This window comes from Haliaeetus leucocephalus, unplaced genomic scaffold, assembly GCF_000737465.1.
Source record: "Haliaeetus leucocephalus isolate CR32 unplaced genomic scaffold, Haliaeetus_leucocephalus-4.0 Scaffold517, whole genome shotgun sequence".
NCBI classification, from domain to species: domain Eukaryota; kingdom Metazoa; phylum Chordata; class Aves; order Accipitriformes; family Accipitridae; genus Haliaeetus; species Haliaeetus leucocephalus.
This window is the reverse complement of record NW_010972953.1, coordinates 4,897,306-4,917,374: the sequence shown is the minus strand read 5'-3', so window position 1 is coordinate 4,917,374 and position 20,069 is coordinate 4,897,306. Positions and strand designations below refer to the sequence as shown.

At 49.3% G+C, this 20,069-nt stretch overlaps 1 protein-coding gene across 4 annotated transcripts; it reads right to left on the bottom strand.

The window, feature by feature from the left end:
- Window positions 1-3,066: 3,066 nt before the first annotated feature.
- On the bottom strand, window positions 3,067-18,876 carry FAM76A (family with sequence similarity 76, member A). 4 transcript variants are annotated; one of them, XR_774908.1, is made up of 11 exons: window positions 18,755-18,876; window positions 17,526-17,590; window positions 16,657-16,711; window positions 15,936-16,088; window positions 14,887-15,044; window positions 14,252-14,338; window positions 13,469-13,600; window positions 8,278-8,413; window positions 7,708-7,809; window positions 5,427-6,039; window positions 5,091-5,118 (listed from the first exon to the last, which is right to left on the bottom strand). XR_774908.1 is itself a non-coding variant. In XM_010576182.1 (10 exons), exons 1-10 carry the CDS (start codon window positions 18,833-18,835, stop codon window positions 5,032-5,034), a joined length of 1,056 nt encoding a protein of 351 aa, XP_010574484.1. In that variant the 5' UTR covers window positions 18,836-18,876; the 3' UTR covers window positions 3,067-5,031. The 4 variants fall into 4 exon arrangements, 3 of the variants coding, with proteins under 3 accessions (XP_010574484.1, XP_010574486.1, XP_010574485.1); XM_010576182.1 differs by lacking the exon at window positions 5,427-6,039 and having other exon boundaries at window positions 3,067-5,118; XM_010576183.1 differs by having other exon boundaries at window positions 5,044-6,039.
- Window positions 18,877-20,069: the final 1,193 nt, after the last annotated feature.

Below are 20,069 nucleotides of genomic sequence, written 5' to 3'. Positions count from 1 at the left end.
ATGGCTGGTCTGGCACTGGTAAGGACGACGGTTACAGCCAAAACACCTTTGGACTCCCGGACCTCTAGAGATTTCCTTTGGAAGAAGGCAAAGGGCAGCCAAGTTTTCTTCATGGAAATCTTGTGAAAAAGGGAAAAGCTCCATCCCAACGGAGCAGGTCTCATTGCCTGGGCCAGTTTTCCCCCCTTAGCAAATGACTGAGATCAGTAGGCAACGCTGAACATTTCCCACCCCTAAAACCCCGCTTGCTTTCTGCAGGGCTCCCAATTGCCTCTGAAGCACCCTCCATGCTCTCCACGGGCTTTGCGAGGAGCCCACCCTCCTTGGCCAGCTCATTTCACTTCTCTACCCAGCTCACCCTGCTGCCTTTGCTTCCCTCATCTGCAGAACAAGGCTTGGGCTTACCTCTCCTGGCTCAGCTACAGAACACAAGTCACTAAAGCTTTAAAGGATTTTAAGATCCTTAGTGGTTTTGGTTTAAAAGACAATTTTAAAGCCTGTTGCCCCCAGGGCGTGCTGCCTCAGCCAGCGCTCCCAGAAAGCCCCAGCAATTAGGGAGGAATGGAAGGGAGCGTGTTGTGGGTAATTACCGGCTGGTTAAGTCAGTTTATTTCTGCTGCGGGTTTACTTCTGCTGCGGGTACACGCTGTCAGGCTGCAAAAGAGTTTATATTCATTTGCCTACTAAAGTTTCAAATCCTTGCCAGGGGGCCTGCAAGTTTCGAATGGAGATATTTATTCAAGCAATTACTTAAAAAAAAAAAAAATCTAATCCTCTTGGTTAGTAGATCACAGGAAATGCTTTGCAAGAGGTTTTCATTGTGCCCTGAAAACCCAACCACCTCCAGCTCTCCAGGTCAGCACTCTGGAAATTTTGAGCTTCTGCATCTGCAGGACAGGTTTCTGCTGGAAGCAGGCAAGGGGCAGCCAAACATCAGCTCACCTGAAACAAGTGGAATATGGAAAAACACTGACCAAAAAAATGGAAGTCTCATTTTCGACCTTGATTTCGTTACTAGCAGGTGGCTGAGTATGTAATATTCAAGTGTGTTCAGTTACTGACAAAACCGTATTTTCCTAAAGCTTTGAAATAGAAATCAAGCAATCACAACCCATAATAAATTAAAACCAAAATATATCTTCTTCTGCAAACATTCAAACTGCTTTAGAAGCAGTGGATAAACCACAGAGAGAAGGAAGCATGTGCTAGCAGATAAAGGCAGGAGCCAGCCATTTCTTACCCAAGGTCTGGCTGGGAAATGCAAAAATCGCCTGCAACCCGTTTGAAATCCTCCCTGCAGCTCTGCCAGGGCAGAGACAGAGCAGCCCCTCGGAGACACGGCACGGGAGGCGGAGCGGTGGAGCGCAAGGATCTTCGGCTGGCTCCAGCTCTACCCACTGACTCCCAGCCCAGCCTTTGGCAGATCAGCTCTCATCTATCTCCCGACCGACCTCCTGTAAACGAGGATAATTGGGCACATTCCAGGATAGGCAAGGTTTGTGCTGCGCTCAGCAGAGATAAAGCGCCCCGTAAACGCTAAGCACCACTGGCACGCTTAGGCAGCACTAACTGGGCAAGAGCTGCCAAGCTCACCTTCTCGCACGGGGCGAGCCTTCCACTTGGCAGTCGTGGCAGGCTGCGAGCGTGTGATTTAGGCACCTTCATCTGAAAATGAGCCTAAGGAGGAGGGACAAGGAGCTGCTCAAGGCCACAGATGCAATGCTCAGCTCAGGAAGCCTCCACGTCACCCAGTGTGAAGGATGCGCTGAACACACCATCCTTGTTTTGCACCCTTTCCCCTAGTATCCCCAGCAGCTTCTGCCTGAGTCTAGGGCTCCCTGCCTGGGTTAGGGAACTAGCCCAGATTTTTGGCCTCACCCAGCACAGGCACTTGTACGAGGCATCACCCCGAGTTGTTGAAACTCGGTGAGGCTGCAATAGCTTCAGTGCTTCAAGCAGGACATCGCTCCCTCAACAGGGCTCTCAGGTCAGGGGGCTGAAATCTGGCAAACACGGGATGAAAACTCCGACCAGTGCACAACAGCCTCTGCTTTCACAGGCATGAGAAGCCAAAGAGATGTGAAGAATAACAAAGAGATTGGAAGGATAGCACTGACAAGAAAGATTTCATAGCAACTATTTTTCTTCCCCGCATTTAACTATGAATTTGGGTATTTGTCACAACTAATGATTCCCAGAAATATGGCTGTTCTGTGTGCAGTTACGGGCTTTGAAAAATGTAATGTGGAAAGATTATTTTGAGCTGGAAAAGCTGCCGTGGTGTTCCAACAGAGCTAGGGTTTGCCTTTTCCCACCCTGCGCTACAAGCAGCGCTCCGTGAACAGACATTCAAGGACACAGCAGCTCCTGCCCTGCCAGAGGAAAGCACGGCATGCCACGGCGCTGCTCATCTCACCGGCCAGCTGCACCGACAGCAGACCAGGAAAGCACAACATGCTGAACTACAGCTCCCACAGCGACAGGGGCATTTCCAAATGGAAATCTCCGGAGAGTTTTTCACTACCAAATTTCTGGTGGAAAATTAAAAGCTTTAAAAAACAGACCAACCAACCTGTTTTTCCTCCAGACTCATGGCTGAGATAGGGGGAAGACTTCAGAGACAGAAATGGTGTTTACTCGCCTCGCTTACATCTGTATCTTAAAAGAAAGAACCCCCTTACCATCTCATCTTTTTGTTTCCTACCGAGACAAGTATTGTTTCTGTGCTCTGTCTTCATTCACATTGGGGAAGAAAATAGAGAATAGATCTCATCGGATACAGCCGGATGGGTCCTGGGAAGCTGGATGTAACCAAGTAACGAGGATCCTAGCAACAGGCTTGATTGGGAGGATTTAAAGATAGAAACAAAAGTAGGAACGAAGCAAACAATAGAAAAATGCCGTCTCCTTCCCATATGCACCAGACCCCAAAGCAGCACGACTGATGCTTCAACCAGGCAGATGCCAGCAGGAGATAAATCAGTTCCAGGCAGGGAAGGGTGGTTTGGTTGCTCCCCCCCGCTTTTCTTTAAGGCAAATAGAAAGTATCAGACACAGGTGAGGATCTTTTAAAACACTTTTACAGTTGTCAGAGTTTTGTACAAATCAAAGCATCCCTTTTAAAATCTCCATTATTACAAACATACAAAGAAACAATGTTATTACTACAAATCATCAGCTACTCAACTGCATGATCAATTTATCACAATTAAAAAAAACCCATAATAGTATATACAGGGCCCTTCTCCCTCTATTTATTTCTGTATCTTGAGGGAAGCGAAAAAGCAAAGCCCCCATTTAAAAAAAAATCCCACCAATGCACCTCATTTTCTAAAAACGTGTGAAGTATAAAATTAGGTATTTTCCCGCTGTCACACTCCAGCAAAGTGTAACAACTTTTTTTTTCTCTTTTTTTTCTTGTTTTCACATCAGAAATCCCTTAAAAAAAAAAAAAAAAGAACAAAAAACCACATGGCAGAGTGTCTGATGCTGCAGTGTGCTTCTTCCATGCCGGAAGCCAACATCATCAAAAAAAGTGCCTTTGAGTAAAGTTGTCTTTAGTAACAAAAAAAAAAGGATGAAAAAAAAAAAAAAATCACAATCTCTAGTTAAAATCTTAATAAAAACGCTGACAGAGCAGCTGGCCCTGCCTCAAAAGGGCAGTTTCTCCTCTTCACTACCTACCTTCAGAGGTTTCATCCCCCACTCCTCCGCCCCGAGGGTCTCCAAACCCTGAGATGTTTCTTTACACCCTGAACGGAGCTTGGTGCTGGGATGCTGAGGAGCGCTCCTGCCAGCTGAGAGCTGTGCGGTGCTTTACGCCCCCCCCTCGCAGTGGCCAAGTGCTTTTTATTCCCCCCCACTCCCTGCCCCAAAAGACAGAGTCTGGGGAGCACCCAGCCCAGCTGGCCTCGCTGGAAGGGTCTGTGGTCTCTGTGCTGTTTCTGAGCAGCACATCCCTGTTACAGGGAACTTTCATAGCCCTTTTTATTCTGCTGGCTTTTAATCAGCAGTGAGAAAAGCCCCTGGAGAGCCCCAAGAAACAATCCCTGGCTTGGGTCGCTGCCTGAGTAAGCGCTTTCCTGGAGCCAACCCAGCCCCTACTTCTGCATCTGGAAGGGAGCTATGGGGCAGGGAAAGGGGGAGAAGAAGGCGAGCTCGATCCAGGGACTGAGGGGAACAGAGGAAACATCCAAGCCTTGAACTCTCCTCGTGTAAAGAAATGGAGTAAGAAACGCTTGATCACACCAAGCTGCAAAAGTCATCAAAGCCCCAAAGGTCACCAAGTAACCAGGGCACCAGGGGGGCTATGGGGTGGGTTTGGGTCTGTATCATTACACTCTGGCTCCCAACCCAAAAGCTATCATAACAAAACAAGAAAACACAAAACCAGGCAGTTCGGTTTGCCAAGTTGACATAGAAAAGAAGAAAAAAACCAAACCAAAACAAAAAAACCTCCAAGATAAATACATAGCCCCCATTTTGGAAGCATCTTCAAAAAGCTGGATCAACCGTTCTCAGCAGTGGCACAACCTTCCAGTAACATCTGTTGGGCTGGTGATTTATCGGCTTCCTTTTGAAGAGGGAACAGTTCAAGAAAAATCAATCTCCCACCACATGCAGCTCTCGTCTTATCTGCACAACTGGCCACAGCTATTGCCTCACAGCAGCAGGTTGGGAACCAGCAAGAAGTCTCTAATGCAGCAGGTTCCTGTTTGCTAATAGAAAGGGTTGGCAGTGGTAGTAACTGGTTAGAAAAAAAATTCTTCCAGAAAGCAGTACTTCAGGGAGGGATTTAGGATGGCTGGGACCTCTCCCCATGGATCACCGTGATACAGACCGGTATTCAACAGAGATTGAAACCAGACATGCTCAAGCATGCTGTCGAAAGGCAACACACACCAGGCGTTTCCATCAAGTCCACAGCAGTGGGATAGTGACAACACTGAGGTTTTGGCTTCCAGCGATCAGGCAGGCCTCCTAGACTCCTTGGCTAATGCTGGGGAAAGCTCCCAGATTGGGGGTTTGGTTTTAAGGGGAGGTTATTGCTCCCGACTTCTCAGGCTTTTTGCCCTTCGATAGGGCAGCTGCTTGCTTCAGGAGTTCTCTGTTCTTGGCCTGGAAACACAGTGAAAATGGGTATTTAATGGCACGGATCATCATTAGCTCTTGGGATCCTAGAATTGCCTGGACAGAAGCTGCTGGCATCCTGCGCGCAGATGAAAAAGGAGGTAGACGTTGCTGCGCGGCATCACAGCATGAGCTCAAGTCCGGCATCTCATCTCTAACCACCTAGAAAGGGCTCTTCCCATCCCTTCCCCCTCATGTCCCTCGGCTGTAACTGAGAAGTGGGCTGAAAGTTAACAGCTTCCACAGTGAAAGGTGACAAATGCGCAACTCGCATTAAACCAGTCAAGGACACTCACCAAGGTCAGCGGGACTGGCTTTCCTTCCTTCCCTTTTCACCGGCCACCGTGCTTTGACAGTGTGAGAAGTGATGGAGTAAAACTCTGGTAGACTCAAGCCCCCATCCTGACTCTTGTCTTAGTGAGTTGAAGGCCAACTTCCCCTATTCCACACTCTCAAAAAAGCAGGGTGGATCAGTCCACCGTTCTCCAGCTTTGCTTCACGCTTCGTTTCTTCACATGCCACCAACATTTTACGAGGATTCAGCTCTGTACTGACCCTGCATCCCTATTGGGAGCTTTCCAAACCCATCAGAGCACCAACATGTAGCAACTTACAGTCTCTCTTGTTTGCACCTAATTAAAAATCATGGCAACTTACAAACAAGGCTCTCTAGCCCCTTTTACCAAACTTCTGAGCTCACTCTCCTCCAGCCTATGAAGTAAATCATGCTATAGCTGTAGGATAAGGGGTAAAACCCATGTGAAGCCAGATACAGGTCTTCTGCATTGGTTTCCAGTGAATGAATGAATATGCAAAGGGTTTTTAGAAGAATTAAACCCTTTGCTCCACTGCTGCATGTGGTAAAGCAGCTTCTTTTGCCTGCTGCAGGCTGGAAGAATACAGGCACCCCTGCTTCCCCCCATGAAAAGACAAAGACAAAATAATAAAAACCAAGAGCACATTCAAAAAGCGAATCGTATGAACACTTCAAGGCACCTACAATACACTGAGAGGATTTGAACTTTTATTTTGCCATCAGTGAAGAGATTTTCCAGAGCCTCAGTCAATATCAGCTGAAGTAAAACATTCGGACACCAGAGAGAACGAGTTCAGGGCAGTCCCAGTCCGAGCTAAGTACAGAACAGCACAGACATGCAAACCCCTCTCCACCCAGAAAAGGCAGGTGGCTGCAGGCAAACCTGCTCGTAGATCTGATGCTTCCTCTTTCTTTTCAGAATTGAGCAAGTTTAAGACTGTTGGAAGGTGTCCGACAGCTTTCAAGGCAGATGTCCTCCTTGTGCTACAGCAAAGGCAGCAGCAGGGTATACTGTTCCCACGCACACCAAGCAACCAGCATGCCCTGCCTTGGGAAACCACTGCAAGGAGAGGGGTCACCTCCCACTTAGCCCTTGACCTCACGGCCAAGGCTGTCAAGGCAACCAAAAAGTGGTGGTTTGCGCTAATGGAAAATTGTCTATTCAGAACTGGAGTGAGAACACCAACTGATTCTTTGCAGGCCACCCAAAGCTACGAGACAGAAACAGCTCTGGGCTGACACAGGCAGTGCGGGATCAGTAAAGCAGAAGAGAGACAGAAGGCTCTGGCTGTCATCAGTCCCTCAAATACAAACCACCAGTGTCTCCCAGCTCACGAGAAGCAGGAAGCACATCCAGCCCTCGGCACACTGCACAGATATTCCAACCTTCAGACAGGCTTACAGTGCTTAAGAATGTGCATCATGAAGGGGATCTCACAGGTACCAGCTTTCTGAGAGCAGCTGTAGTCTCCAAAACCTGTCTTCCACTCTGATAATTAACTTGGGTGTGTGCTGATGGAGGAGGGGCTGTTTTCTCAGGGGGAATACAAGCCTTTTGTCTTATCCCCTCCCATTTCTCCATCACTAGGGCTTTAGATCATTACACTCCCCGGAGTAATTAAAGGGTGCAAAGTTCATTTCTGTGTCTGATTTCTTCCCTGTAACCAGCTCCCCTTTGACCTGATCTCTTCCGTGGCTCAGAGTGTATTCACGCTGATAGTCTGCCTAGCGTTTCCATGGCCATGACAAGAATCCTGCTCTCCCTGTTCCCTCAAGCTCAGGGACTTCTTTATTTGGACTACAGAGATACAGTGCTAAAGGAACTGCCAATTGTTTCTTGAGCTTTGTTCTGTCTGCTTACTGGTCACATAAATCACAATAAGAGCTACGTGGTGCAGGGAGCTGACAGAGGTTCTGCTGTCTGGAGAAACAGGTTCAAAGCTGATTTTGGCAATAGGTAAAACGAGTTTGATGGTTACCATCTAGTCCATAGGGGACACAACACAGCACTTTATAATACAGTAAGTCTGAACCCAAGTAGAGAGCAGCAAGGAGGATATAAATAGGGGTTACAATGCACTGCAGCCTGGTACAGAGCTGGGGAGGGGCTTGCCTGGCAGAGCAGAGAGGCTGTAGGACAGGGCTGAGAAGCGTTAGCAGAGCTGTGTGTGCAGAAGCTCACGGGGTGTTCTGATCAGGAGTGTCCTCAGTCACTCCTGGGTACAGCACAGCTCAGCAAATTAAAACAAAAATGCTGTCACCTGTAACTGCTCCATGACCTCCTTGTGTGTCTTCTCCATTTGGTTCATCTTTGCCCTCATCTGCGACTCCTGGTACTGCAGGTCGGCTTTCAGCTCTGTGATCTGCAGAAAACCAGTAAGGAGCAAGTGAGCTGGAAGAAGAAATGAATGCCTTCACCCCAGACGCACCCTGTCACAGAAAATGCCTCTGCAGAAGTTGCGTGAGACTGGATGAGTTCAGAAACGTGCTGGGGTGGGCTGGGGGAGTGCAACGAGACCAGAACTGTATCGCCGAGTGGCACAGAGAAGCGGGAGCAGCCAGGACTGTCTTTCTGCAAGAAGCAGCGTGTTTTTTTCCTCAGTCTTGCCCCCATACGGAGGTCTCCGAGACAGTGGTCAGAAAATGACCCTTTATGAAATGAGATCTCCTGGGTGGTCCAGAAAGCCTCTTTCACTTTGGAAAGGAGGCAGCCTGGAAACAGCCAGAAACTGTCTTGCTCACTCCAAGATAAAAAGCCAGACTCTGCTAGAGTGTGATCTGTGTGAACATGTCAGCATGTTGTGGGGGGGGAAGCAAGCCAAGGGCTGTACCTTCTTCTCCTTCTCCAAAATCATCTGATCTTTCTGGTGCAGCATCTTTTTTAAAGTAGCCACTTCCTCCTTCAGCTGGGCAATGATAACAAAATGGTCAGTGCCAGGGGAGTCCAGGGCGAGGTCCGGAGAAAAACTGCAGCAAAGAATAGGGAAAGATTCTCATCGTGACCCCTTCTTTTCACAGAGGCAGGGAAACTCCCACAGATGGCATTCAAAGGAGAATGGGAATCATTTCATGATACACGTTGTGTCCTCCAAACACTCCCTGAATGCAGGTGTTACCTGTATCCCTGCCCTGGAGGCCACATGGAATTTGGGAAACACATGGTATGACAGGCAACAGGGAGTAAGCATGATATATTGAATTGTATTATTGCATGATCAGCAGGGACATGGGACTGCTATGGGTGACCATCGGCCAGTGTCTGCAGCAACCATTCAAACAGTAAGGATCCTTTTTCAAACCAAAGAGTTGAGGACAGCAGTCAGAGAGCTAATGAAACTTTATGCAACCACTTAGGAACTCTCTTTGCTCACAGGCAGTCCTTGGATGTACAGCAAAACTTTTCACTAAATATAAACAAACATTCTGGCAAGGAGGGAATGTGAAAGAGAAACAAATAACCTCCAAGTTAAACAAAGCAAAGGGAGACACCTAGATTAAAGTCAGCACTGTCCTCAGCAGGGAAAAGGGGTAAAAAGACATGCCGGACTTTTGTATTTTGATTCCACCATGATAGAGCAATTTAGGAAGAAGCTTCATTACCACTTCGGAGCAGAAAAGACTCTCCCAGGAAGACAGAGAAATAGCTGAGCACACCACTTGTGCACCACCAGGTACTCTAAACCTATGCAGCCAGCCAAAAACTTATCTGGCATAAGTCACTCTCCTGCACTGGTAATTCAAAAGCTCCCCATGAGATACCCAGTGATCTGGGCACCCACGCACACTCTTGCGCTACAGCAGTATTTCAGATCATACGATACAATAAGCTGCAGCCACAGGACCAGGGGGCTCACCTGATCTTTGCCTGCCTTCTGTTCCTTACCGCTGTAATGGTAAGCCTGATTTTTATCTCTTGGTGCTAAAAGGGCAGCACACTCCCAGCCGCGCACACCTGAAATTGCTGTATAAAAATTTAACAGTAATAAGGCAACAAAGCTTCACCTAGAAGATTACTTCAAGTCTGGCCGTTATCAGACAGCACTGCCGCTATAAAGATAAATAGCCAGGGTTACCTGACGCCTGACATTTTTTTAAAGCCTCCAGAGTAGGTCAACACATGTCCTAAAGCCTGCATTCAGCTCTAAAGCTGGAAGCTGCAGCGGACTGGGGAAGGCATGGTCTGAACCCAAACCGCTGCCTCTCTCAAGTACGCTGCCACCTCCGTGCTTCCAGTCCCCCATCTGTACACTGAGGCAGAGGGTACCAGCTGCTCACCTCACACAGGGGTCTCCTCTAGTGCCTGGAAATAATCCATTTTCTCATTAAAAGCACAGTCTGCATTGATTGGACTGGTTAGCAAGGATGTGGCAGAAGAAAAGGCTTTTTCCACCACTGTGCTGGGGATCTACAGAGGGAAACTAAGCAGGGGCAGCTTCACAGATCTGAAAGTCACAGGATAGCCCTGCAGCACTGGGAGAGAAAGCTTGGCAAAGGAAAACTCAGAACTGAGGGTCTGTAGGAGACAGCCAATGGTGGAAGAGTCCTGCATGGTTAAAACATGCTGACAGCAGAGCCCACACCATAAGATGTGGCAGGTCTCTGGTACACTGGATCTACCACGGTGCTTGTCACGCTGGGCAGCTCTCAAGTGCAGAAGAGGTTCATACACACACACTAGCAGAGAATACCTCCATTTTAAAACTGTTCCCGAGTACAGTTTCCCCAAGTGGAGGCTGTGCAAGATGATGGTGGGTGCTCCAGCACCTTTCTGTGTGCAAGCATGTTACTTACTAACAGTAGCATTAATTTCCCACTCAGTGCAAATATGCTGGGGAGGAGAGAAAGAAAGAAAGAAAGAAAGAAAAAAAAAAAAAAGCAGCCTCCACAGAGAAAAAAAGGCTTCCTCACTGATTCCCTCTGGCTAAAAACAAACTCTTGCTTACAGCATTCCTTTGCCCAGGCAAGCTTCCCTCCTGCTGTATCCTGGGGTGATCAAGAGCGCAGGGAGATGCTCAGATTTCCCTGAGCAGCTCCCAGCAGCTCTGACAGGAAAAATTCCTTCCTTGGCAGCTCCTGTTGCAGAGCACACTGTGGAGCCAGGAAGGTGAGAGCCGGCCCTGCCACCCAGCGGGGAGAAGAGACAGGCGGGCCACCAGCCTTCCACAGAGCTGCTCTTGCACTCAGACCCCAGAGCTTCGAGGGCCTCCTCCTGACCCTGGGGTCTGCACCCACAAGTGGGTAACGGTGCGCTCAGAGTGCCCAGGCATCCCCTCCTGTCAAGTACGGGAGTGCAGGCAGGTATTCTCCTGTCCAGTTGCTGCAAAATGCACCCTCAAATGTGTTAAGGTGCTAATTAAAGAAGCGGCTTTCTCCCCCCACCACCCCCTCTTTTTTTTTTTTTTTTTTTGAAAGACTGACAAGTTAGTAATGAAAGGTTTCTCTGTCTTTAACCCCACGTTAAGGAAGCAGCCTGAGACTCCAAAATTAGAAGGAAAACTGCCAAATACAAGCCACTCCATTCCTTTAACAAACAGATTAAGAATGAAACCAACCAACCAACCAAAAAAAAAAGCCATTTTACCTACAAATAAATTCCATACCCAGGATCCCAGCCCCTTGCGATAGGTCAGGGGAACATGTGCTCTCCATGTTTGAACAGTCTAAAATGCACGCCTCTAATTAAAGTGAATTGATGAGCTCCTGCTGCTTTCAATGGAGACAGAGGAAAAAAATGGAGCTCTTCCAAAGACACCTGCCTCTCTCTATTGAGTGGGAAAGAAACCAAAATGACTGCCTTAAACTCCACACCTGTTAAATGGCTGAAATTAGGCAAAACAAATGCCAAGCTTAAAGATTTTGCTATTCAAGTCAGACTAGCGTAAAGAGGCACAGAGCAGGCTGACCAAACCAGCATCCAAGTTTCACCTAAGACAAAAATATCCCCCATCTGCAAAAATCCATCCAGGCCAATAGGAACCAGCATCTGAACTTACACTTCCTCTAACACCACCAAAAGCAGGCACAGTTCAGCCCAAGTCCCAGTGCTTTAAGCATATGCCAGGACTTTTCTATGCAAATGAGAATCTTTTTACCAAATGAACTTTGCTGCTCAGCATCCTCCAGCATCACTGCTCTCTCCCCCAGCCAGCTCAGTCAGTAGCGCTTATCATTGCCTGGTGTTAAAAGCACAATTTAGCACCTTGTCTCTAGTCATAGGAGAAGGGACTGCAGCATATTCATCTGCAGAGCCTGTAACAAAACCACTTCTGGCAGTGCTTGCACAAGAGGAGGGGACACCAAGCACTGCCCGAATCAGGACCAGCACAGCACCAGAGTCTGGAGGTGAAGTCAAGGTGCTCAACACACACAGGGGTAGCCCAGGACTGAGGGGCACTGGCAGGACAGCAGGAGTCATAGGGCAAGGTCTGCTGCAAGATGTGCTGAGAGTCACTGCGGGGGAAACCTACTCCATGTGCAGCAGGGCCAGTGCTGTTAGCTCCTCACAGAGCTCACCCAGAATGAGCCATTCAATGCCACCCATTAAATGACCATTGGAAATTGCTCAGTCCCCACATCACAGCCACTGGGAGCAACATCCACTCCTAAGTATGTAAACAAAAACATACAGAGGGAATTCAGTAAGACATGGTAAAGGAATTCCAACTGTATCCAAAAAGGACCAACAGTTTCAGATAAGCTGGATGCTTGTTGGAGGTGTAGCCAAAGTCAACTGAGCTCAAGTATGCCCAAATTTTGCCCAGCTGAAGGCTGCATCAGAAGTTTGGCTGGAGCCAAGACACACTGTACAGAAAGTTGCGGCTGATCTCAACAGCAAAGAGGTGCTGGTTGTGTATCACCCGACTCCAGACTATGCTGCTGATGAAAACATCCTTGCACTGCAGCAGACCCTAACTCCACACTCAGGCTGTGAGCCAGACTCCAGGCTAACTCTAGGGGAGACAATCTTACAGAAAATGGTGCAGGAGGGGAGGGTTTTGTGGGGTTCATTCTCACAAAAAAACCCCCAGCAACTCCAAAAACACACTTAATGAACCACCATTATTACTCCACGCAAGCAACACAGCCATGTGCCTATTTAAGGCAGCTGCAGTTTGCCTTTTCTACAGCACGTTGCTGGAGCTCTTCAGTAGTTGCTAAAATTACACACAGTTTGTTACTGGGATTCATCAAAAAAAGTCTGTGGCAAGGACCACAGCCTTGGCAGGAGCCAGACTGACAACATCTGACACAAGAGCAAAATGAAGGCATTTGATTCCTCTAATACATGCTCCTGTTTTGCAAACGAATGGCTGAGCAATTGATGCCAGAGCATGGAACCTTTTGCTTCTTGGATATTTTTCTAGCCAGCATAGGTACTACAATGAGTTGTTAGGTCTCACCCCAGGCTTTAGCAAGCAGATAAAAATACCTGGTACTGTCCTATAGCCCGGAAAGCAGCCTCAGTAGGTGAGCAGGAGCCTCTCTAGAGGGAAAGATGCAGCAGTACTGATGGGCTGCACCAGTTCTACCAGGGACCTGTCTCCAGTCTCTCCTCTGGCTCCACCCGCACTGAAGGCAGTCAGATGAATTCTCTGACTGCTCCGTGCTCAGCTGCAGCTCCCAAGGCACAGTTAATCCTTAAATTTTTCCAACTTTTAACTGAAAACACCATTCAGATGATAAATGGTCTTGTAGACCACTCTGTGGGAACATGGCCCTACAAAATTATTTAAGTTCTATTTCCCATCGTAGCATTTCACATGTGTACAAACATTGACGAGGTATCAATAGTATCAAGAGATGCGATCTGTGATCTCGAAGAAAAGACATTCAAGACAGGTAGTGATTAATTAATTACCAGTGGCTTTAACAGACCCTTTGGCACTAATGAGCCTATGCTCTGGTCCGTGCTCCCAATTCACTGCTGTTTGGAAAGAGATCCATCGAGAGGGACAGTTTCCATGTATGAGGCAGTTCCCAGGGAGGGAGGGCAACAGGGGAGAAAACAACAGGTGATCTCACTTCAGGATGTCAGTGCCTTGAGAAACAGGACAATGGTGGGCACCGAGACTCTGTTGGGAAGCAGCCCACTGCGCCAACGTGGACGGGGCACTCTGGATAGGGGGACAAAGCATCTCGGGAGAGGAAGGAACGCTGAGAATCAGAGAGGAAAGGCAGGAATGAAAATATGCATGTACAAGACCATAAAAAATAAAAATCCATCTCAATCTCTTGTTTCTGCTAGTGACTCCCATTCTGCTGCGCACGCAGCCGGCGTCAACATAATCCAGCACAAACTGTGACAGCAGAATGGGATCGGACGCTTTCAAGCAAAGCTGTCTGATTGCTTGTCCCTCCCCCAGAAGGCAGGAGGGGAAATGGGAGGTGGGTCTTGATCCTCTCCTCTGAGGCCATCTCCCTGCAGATCAGTCTGATAGTCCCAAAAGCACAAAACCTGCAGACCTCGACTCTACAGCGCAGCCAACAGCCCCCCTCTCCCTGTAACTGCAGACAGGATAAAGCTGATCTGGCTGCAGTTTTTCTAACTGTTGGGGAGCTCAGCCAACAAGCAGTTTCTATTCTAGCAGGTACAGGCACTAGGTATTCTTTTCCTCTTCAAACCTATGTCTAAATGCCAAGTAACACTAGCCTGCCAGGTTCTGGAAAGCTGCTAATGCAGCCCCTCGAGGTCCTAAAGCCCAAGATCCCTGCTCTAGCGTAAGAGCTTCCTGCTATTCACACAGAACTCTATAAACTTAGCAAACAAGACCGCCCACCCCCAATTTCCCCATGTAATAGGCTCACCTGTCACCATTGGCAGATATGGCATCAAACTTGGCTTTCTTCTTTGGGATTTCATTCTGAATAGAAGAGGTGGATAAGGTTTTCTGGCTAGAAAAACAAGGAAATTGTATGTCAGAAGCTGAATGACTTGCAGTCTAAGACAGAGAAGCAGATAAATATTCCCACCCACTTTGAACCTATTAAAACAATATTTCCTAGAGCAAGAAAGAATGATAAAAAACTCATTCCTTGAAGAGTAGCTGGAGACTAAAAATAAACAGAAAACAATGCGTCAGTCAGATCAGTATGTAGGTGAAGAACTCGTGCTTAAAATCTACATTTCAATCATTAAATTTTACAAATGCAATTTAGCTTTAATTGTGTACAAGTTCACTAAGTTTAATCACTAAGAAGCAGTTGGACTACAAGTCCGACTACAGCACAGGGGGGTTTGCAAACTAGCAAAGCCTGACTTAGCCAGATTCTCCTCAACAACAGACAACTGCCAAAACCCATCACCAAGGTACCGAGCCCCCAGGCACTTCTCCCAGTTACTTCAGGAAGCACACCTAAGGAGCGTGGAGCAGCAAGGCACTGGTTTTCTCACCCCAGAGGCAAGCTCACCCTGCACAACAAAAAAAGCTTGCGCAGGTTACCTGTTATAGTGGCTGCCACTGCTGAGCCTACTGTACTGTTCCTTTTCTTGCAGGCTGGCCCGGGAAGAACTGCTCAGGTGTTTGCACTGCTCTTTGGTCTTCTGTAGGACCCGTTTATAGGACAGGGTGCATAACCAGCATAGCAGCTTTCCATCCACCTGGGAGGTGAGAGAGAAAAAGAGGGGGAGAAGTTTTGGTCTTGCTTCCTGCCCACAAAACAAACACAGAGAAGACAAGAAGAACCTTCAGGTTTAAGATCACATACAAACAAGCAGCGACTCAAAAAGGATCCTGTGAGTGCCTGGAAAGGGTAAGAAGTACATCTGGCATGGCTAGTGCAATGCAGGCAGTAGTCATTAATAGCAGCTTATCTATTGTTAACTACAGTCTCTGCCAAGCTTTGCTCACAGACGTTCTTATAGCACCCGTTCATCAGGACAGGCTAACTCTAGTGGGAATTCTGTCCAAGCAACACCAGGGAATGGTACATGACAGGGTAGTCACTGGAGACCAAAACAGCAAGGGTATCTGCTCGAGGAGGATCAGGAGGACAGGGATTATCAGTGCAGCATCCCACACAAACAATAGGTGTTTATAGCCTGCAGGAAGCAGGCCTTAGAAATACACACCTCCTAAGGAGCACTTATGTTGCTTAAGCAAAGGGTGTGCAGAAGCAATGGGATGGGTCTCCTGGTGGAGGTATGACACTTCCAGCTCCTCAGGCTACGGCAGAAGTATCATTCCCCATCCCTCTCCCCAAGCAGGCACCTCACATTTCACTCCCAGGCCCCTTCTCCTTTGCCAGCGCACCTACCCTTCAGCCAAATTCAAGAGATCTTTCTCAGTAGATCTGGCAAAGGAGCAGAGGGGCTCAAAGATTAAACAGCTCCAAAACACAGCTCCCTCAGCAAAGCTCAACTCCAGAAAAATATTTTATAACCAAGAGACACCCCCTTTTGAAATGCTAGAGAGTATGTGAAGAAGATGGACAGGCGATCACTGTGATCAGCCCTGTTACCTTTGTGGCCTCCTTTTACAGAGATACTGACCTTCTTTCTATCATCCTTCCGGTCAAACGCACACTGCTGCTTGCACTGCTCGCAGGAGTGCGGAGGTCCATACTTCTTTTCAGAGTTTGTGCAACGCTGGCACTTGTTTCCAATAAATGCTGCTATAATGTTGCAGTACTGGCAGGGTTTTGGCTTTAAGAGAGAAGAACAACTGATACAGCAGTGTCTTCTAATTACATTAATAGATTACTCTTTCTCCTTCTCCCCATCACTTCAAAACTTTTATTTCCTCGTTCCAAGCTAAGTATAATGCTGATCCAGGAGAAATAACTACGTTTGGACCCCTAGTCTCTAGCTAAGTATACTTAACCGTGGCACCCAGACCATTTATCAAGTGCTATGAAATCTTTAGAAAATACATATCACTAAAATAGAAACAATCAAAATCACTTTTTCAGTGAAGTAGGAAAGAAAGATTTATCACTGCTTCCTGCAGCAATCTCAGTTTGTGTGAGCAAGCTCTTGTTTCTGCTGGATATCGAATAGTTCATTTCCTGGCCTCAAATGATGCAGAGCTGCTCTTTTCCGTACTAAAAGAAGAGAAAAAAGTAAAAGCTTCACGCTTGAGAGACCTGCGTATTATTGATCAGTCATGCTATTACAACAGAGCCAGCCCATAAACTGCTCTGGGATTCAGCAGGATAAAGACAAGAAAGATGAAAGGAGAAGAGGCTGGTGAGAATGAGCCCTGCTCACTTACTGTTCCGTAGAGCTTCACGTTCTGAGCACACTTCTTGCATATTGTGTTGGTTTTGCTGTTAAAAAGAAGGACAGATCATTCTATTAACACTTCCCCAAAGAAAATTAAACCTCTGTGGTTAGGATCCCAGTCTCCCCTAGGCTCCGTCTCTAGTGGCGAGACTGTATTCATCTTCACTAGGGACTCTGATATCAAAGTGCATTTCCTATCCCCATCTGGTTGAGGATAATGTGCCAAAAAGTGGTACTGCTAGGAGGTATCTTTTAATTAAGGCGTCCCCAGATGACACCAGTTTTTTGTCCTTACAAATACAGGAGTCTGATCACCAGCTAATTGGCAGCAGGCATGATTCAGCACTGGTGACAGCCTCAGTTGTGGAGGAGGTCTGCTCTGGATGATGAGGTTAAGGCAGGTCAGGACAGAGGTGTATTTGTCCAACAAACACAGTAAAGAACACCCCACACAATGCCTGCACGCAGCTTCTGGGTTTACCAATGCTTCCTCTGTAAGCTACATAACTTGCTAAAATGTAAAAAAGGCAAAAGCACAGCTAAATGAAATGCGTTAGGAAATAATTTTTGGACACCAGAAATCAGATAAGAGGAAAACTCATGAGAAGATGCACCTAGATCCTTCACTGGAAGATGCATCTGAGCACTGACCAAAAATAAAAACCAAGCAAAAGGACACCGCAGAGGCACACCAACTTGCCCAGCAAATCTTTGAAGAAGGCCAAAGATTCCCCAACTCTTCCACAGCAACTATCTACAGGTTAAGGCTCAGTCATCGAAGATGGGGAAACATTACAGTTCCCCGGGTGCGTCTGCTCTAAAGAAAACATCCGTATCCCCAGTTTAACGGGCATTTACCTTTCCTGCTGGAATTCAGTCCTGCAGTAAGTGCATTTAACAATGGGATGCGCAATTCTGCACTCCTGCAACAACAGAAGCGTTCAGTGAGATGCAGTGCTTTTCCCACACACCGTTTTCCAAAATCCAAGATCACCTGCTAACCTCCACTCCCATCACTTGCACAAACATCTGTCAAACTCAAAACATTTCCTCCCTGTACAGTCATGCTGCTCTTACAAGGGCTGAGAGCAGAGGAAGGGTGACAGGAACGGCATGTGTCACAGGTGAGCCAGAAGTAAACTGAGATTCGTAACGAGGGCTTATTTGTGCCCAACGCCCACAGACAAGGGTCACGGTGGTTGGCCTCACCTCCCAGGGCAGGAACACAGAGTCCTGTCACAGTTATTCACACCTCTGCCCTCCACAAGCTTCCTGTGCCCGGAGTGCCTCTGGCCCTGCTCTCCTCTCACCCCATGCCTCAGAGGTTCCCCTATGCTGACCTGCTTTGCTCCATCTACCTCAGCGATCCCAGGCTACTCTATTTCCTGCCCCTCATTCCCCACCTCATCCCTGATCTCACTCTTCCCCACCCACTCAGATTGTTCCCCCAAAACCTACCTCCCTCTTTCAAAATACCATAAGACCTCCCCCAAATGTCGCCAGATACTCCCAAACACCCTGGGATCCCCTAAATGTCCCAGGCCTCTCTCCTTGCTAACAGCCTCCCTCACAAACAGCCCTTCAGTTGCACCCAGGCATAAACAGTGCCCACCTCCCCCCCAATTCCCCCCTCAATGGCCCCATGACTCCCTTTCCAATGCCCTCCAAATACCCCCAAACAGCCTTCAATACCCTCAGGTCCCCCTGGCAAACAGCTCCCCCAAGTAGCCCCTCAACATCATACCCCCCCAACAGCCCCCAACCTCTACCAGCTGCCCCCATGCCTCCAGTCCCTCAAAACCTCCCATATGCTCCCAGGGCCCCATCCACACAGCCCCTAACTGCCCACCCCATACCCTCAGGCCCCAGATAGCCACCCCGAGACCCCAGACCCCCTAGATGCCCCCAGGGCCTCCCCATAAACAGCCCCAGGCCCCTTAAAAACACCCCCTGCCCACCCTCCCTCACAAACAACGCTCCAGTCAGCCCTTCACCCACTCAGCCCCCCCTCCCCTCCAAGCGGCTCCCTCACAGACAGCCCCCACCCAGTCCCCTTCCCCCAAGCGTCCCCGCCGGTCGCCCCGGACCTTGCAGAGCTGCTGGCCCTGGCTGAGCGCCTCGAAGGGGAAGCGCTGGTGGCACTTGGTGCAGGCGTAGAGCGCCGCCATCCCGCCGCCCCGCTGACAGGCGCAGCCCAGCCCGCCCCGGCCGCCCGGCCGCCCTGCCCCGCCCTCACCCACCAGCTCCGTCCTCGCTATTGGTCATCCGACGCATCACTCGCGCTTGCGCCGCTTCTCATTGGTCTACGCGCCGTCACTCCGGGGAAGGGGCGGGGCGGCACCGCTTCCCTCCCCCGCCCGTTCCCTCCGCGGGCGTTGGGGAAGGGGAAGCGTTGACGTCACGCGAGGAGCGCTGCGCGCACGGCGGTGATGCAACCGCCCTGCCGCCCCCCGCTCCCGCGTGACGCGTCTCGGGGGCGCGCGCGGCGCTGGGGAGGTCACGCGAGATCGCGCAGGGTGGGGGCTGGCCCACAAGGCTTTGCGGGAGGGGACCCGGAAGTGGGGCCGGGCCGGGGGCTGAGCTGGGCCGGGCGGGGCCGGGCCGGGCCTGGGGAAGGGGCTGAGTTGGGCCGGACCAAGGCCGGGAGAAGGGGCTGAGCTGGGCCGGGAGAGGGGCGAAGGACGGGGGGGTGGTGGTGGCGGCAGGGTTAAGCCAGGGCAAGGCGAAAGGGAGCTCCGTAGCTGGTGTGTGGGTTAGGGGAGGGCAGGGTGAGGGGCAGGGTGCCGGCCCGGAGGAGGGAGGGAGGCCGGATTAGGGGGTTGGGGTGGGGGAGGCGAGGAGCTGCTGCAGGGAGGGGAAGGCCTCTGCGGAGGTGGGTGAAGGAGGGTCAGGTCTGGAGGAAGGAAGGGAGCAGAAGAGCGTGGGGAGCAGGAGGTGTCTCTACCGGGAGAGCGGAGCCGAGGGGGAGCAGAGCCACAGAGGCAGGGCAGGGGCAGAGGGAGAACTGTGCCCGAAAGGTCGAGGGAAGGAGAATTGGAGGAAGAGGAAGGGAGAATGAGGTAGGAGGTAGCGTCTGCAGCGAAAGGAAAACCTTCACATGAACTTGTTTCCCCCTTTGCTCTGACTCCAGCAGCTGCTGGCCCGCTGCTAGGGCAGCTGCTCATCTGCAAGTCCCAGGCACAGCCAAGACTGTGATTTGCATGGGTGGATCTGCCTCTGGTTTGGGGCAGGGTCAGCGTTGCAAACTGCAGCTCGCTGTGTTTACGCCACAGCTTGGATGCTGGAGTTTGCGGCTCCAGACACCGGGAAGATTCGCCCCCGTTTCATTTGAGGTACGAGGTTGGACTCCAGTCGCTGCAGTGAGGGCAGATCGTCGTGCACACGCTGAATAATTGCTCATTT

What these genes read in the sequence shown, in the direction of transcription:
- FAM76A (XM_010576182.1), bottom strand. Translation starts at nt 18,835, where the DNA reads ATGGCGGCGCTCTACGCCTGCACCAAGTGCCACCAGCGCTTCCCCTTC. An exon ending in AGGGCCAGCAGCTCTGCAAG is followed by an intron (nt 17,591 to 18,754) that starts GTCCGGGGCGAC and finishes CTGTTGTTGCAG; the next exon opens with GAGTGCAGAATTGCGCATCC. An exon ending in ACTGAATTCCAGCAGGAAAG is followed by an intron (nt 16,712 to 17,525) that starts GTAAATGCCCGT and finishes TCTTTTTAACAG; the next exon opens with CAAAACCAACACAATATGCA.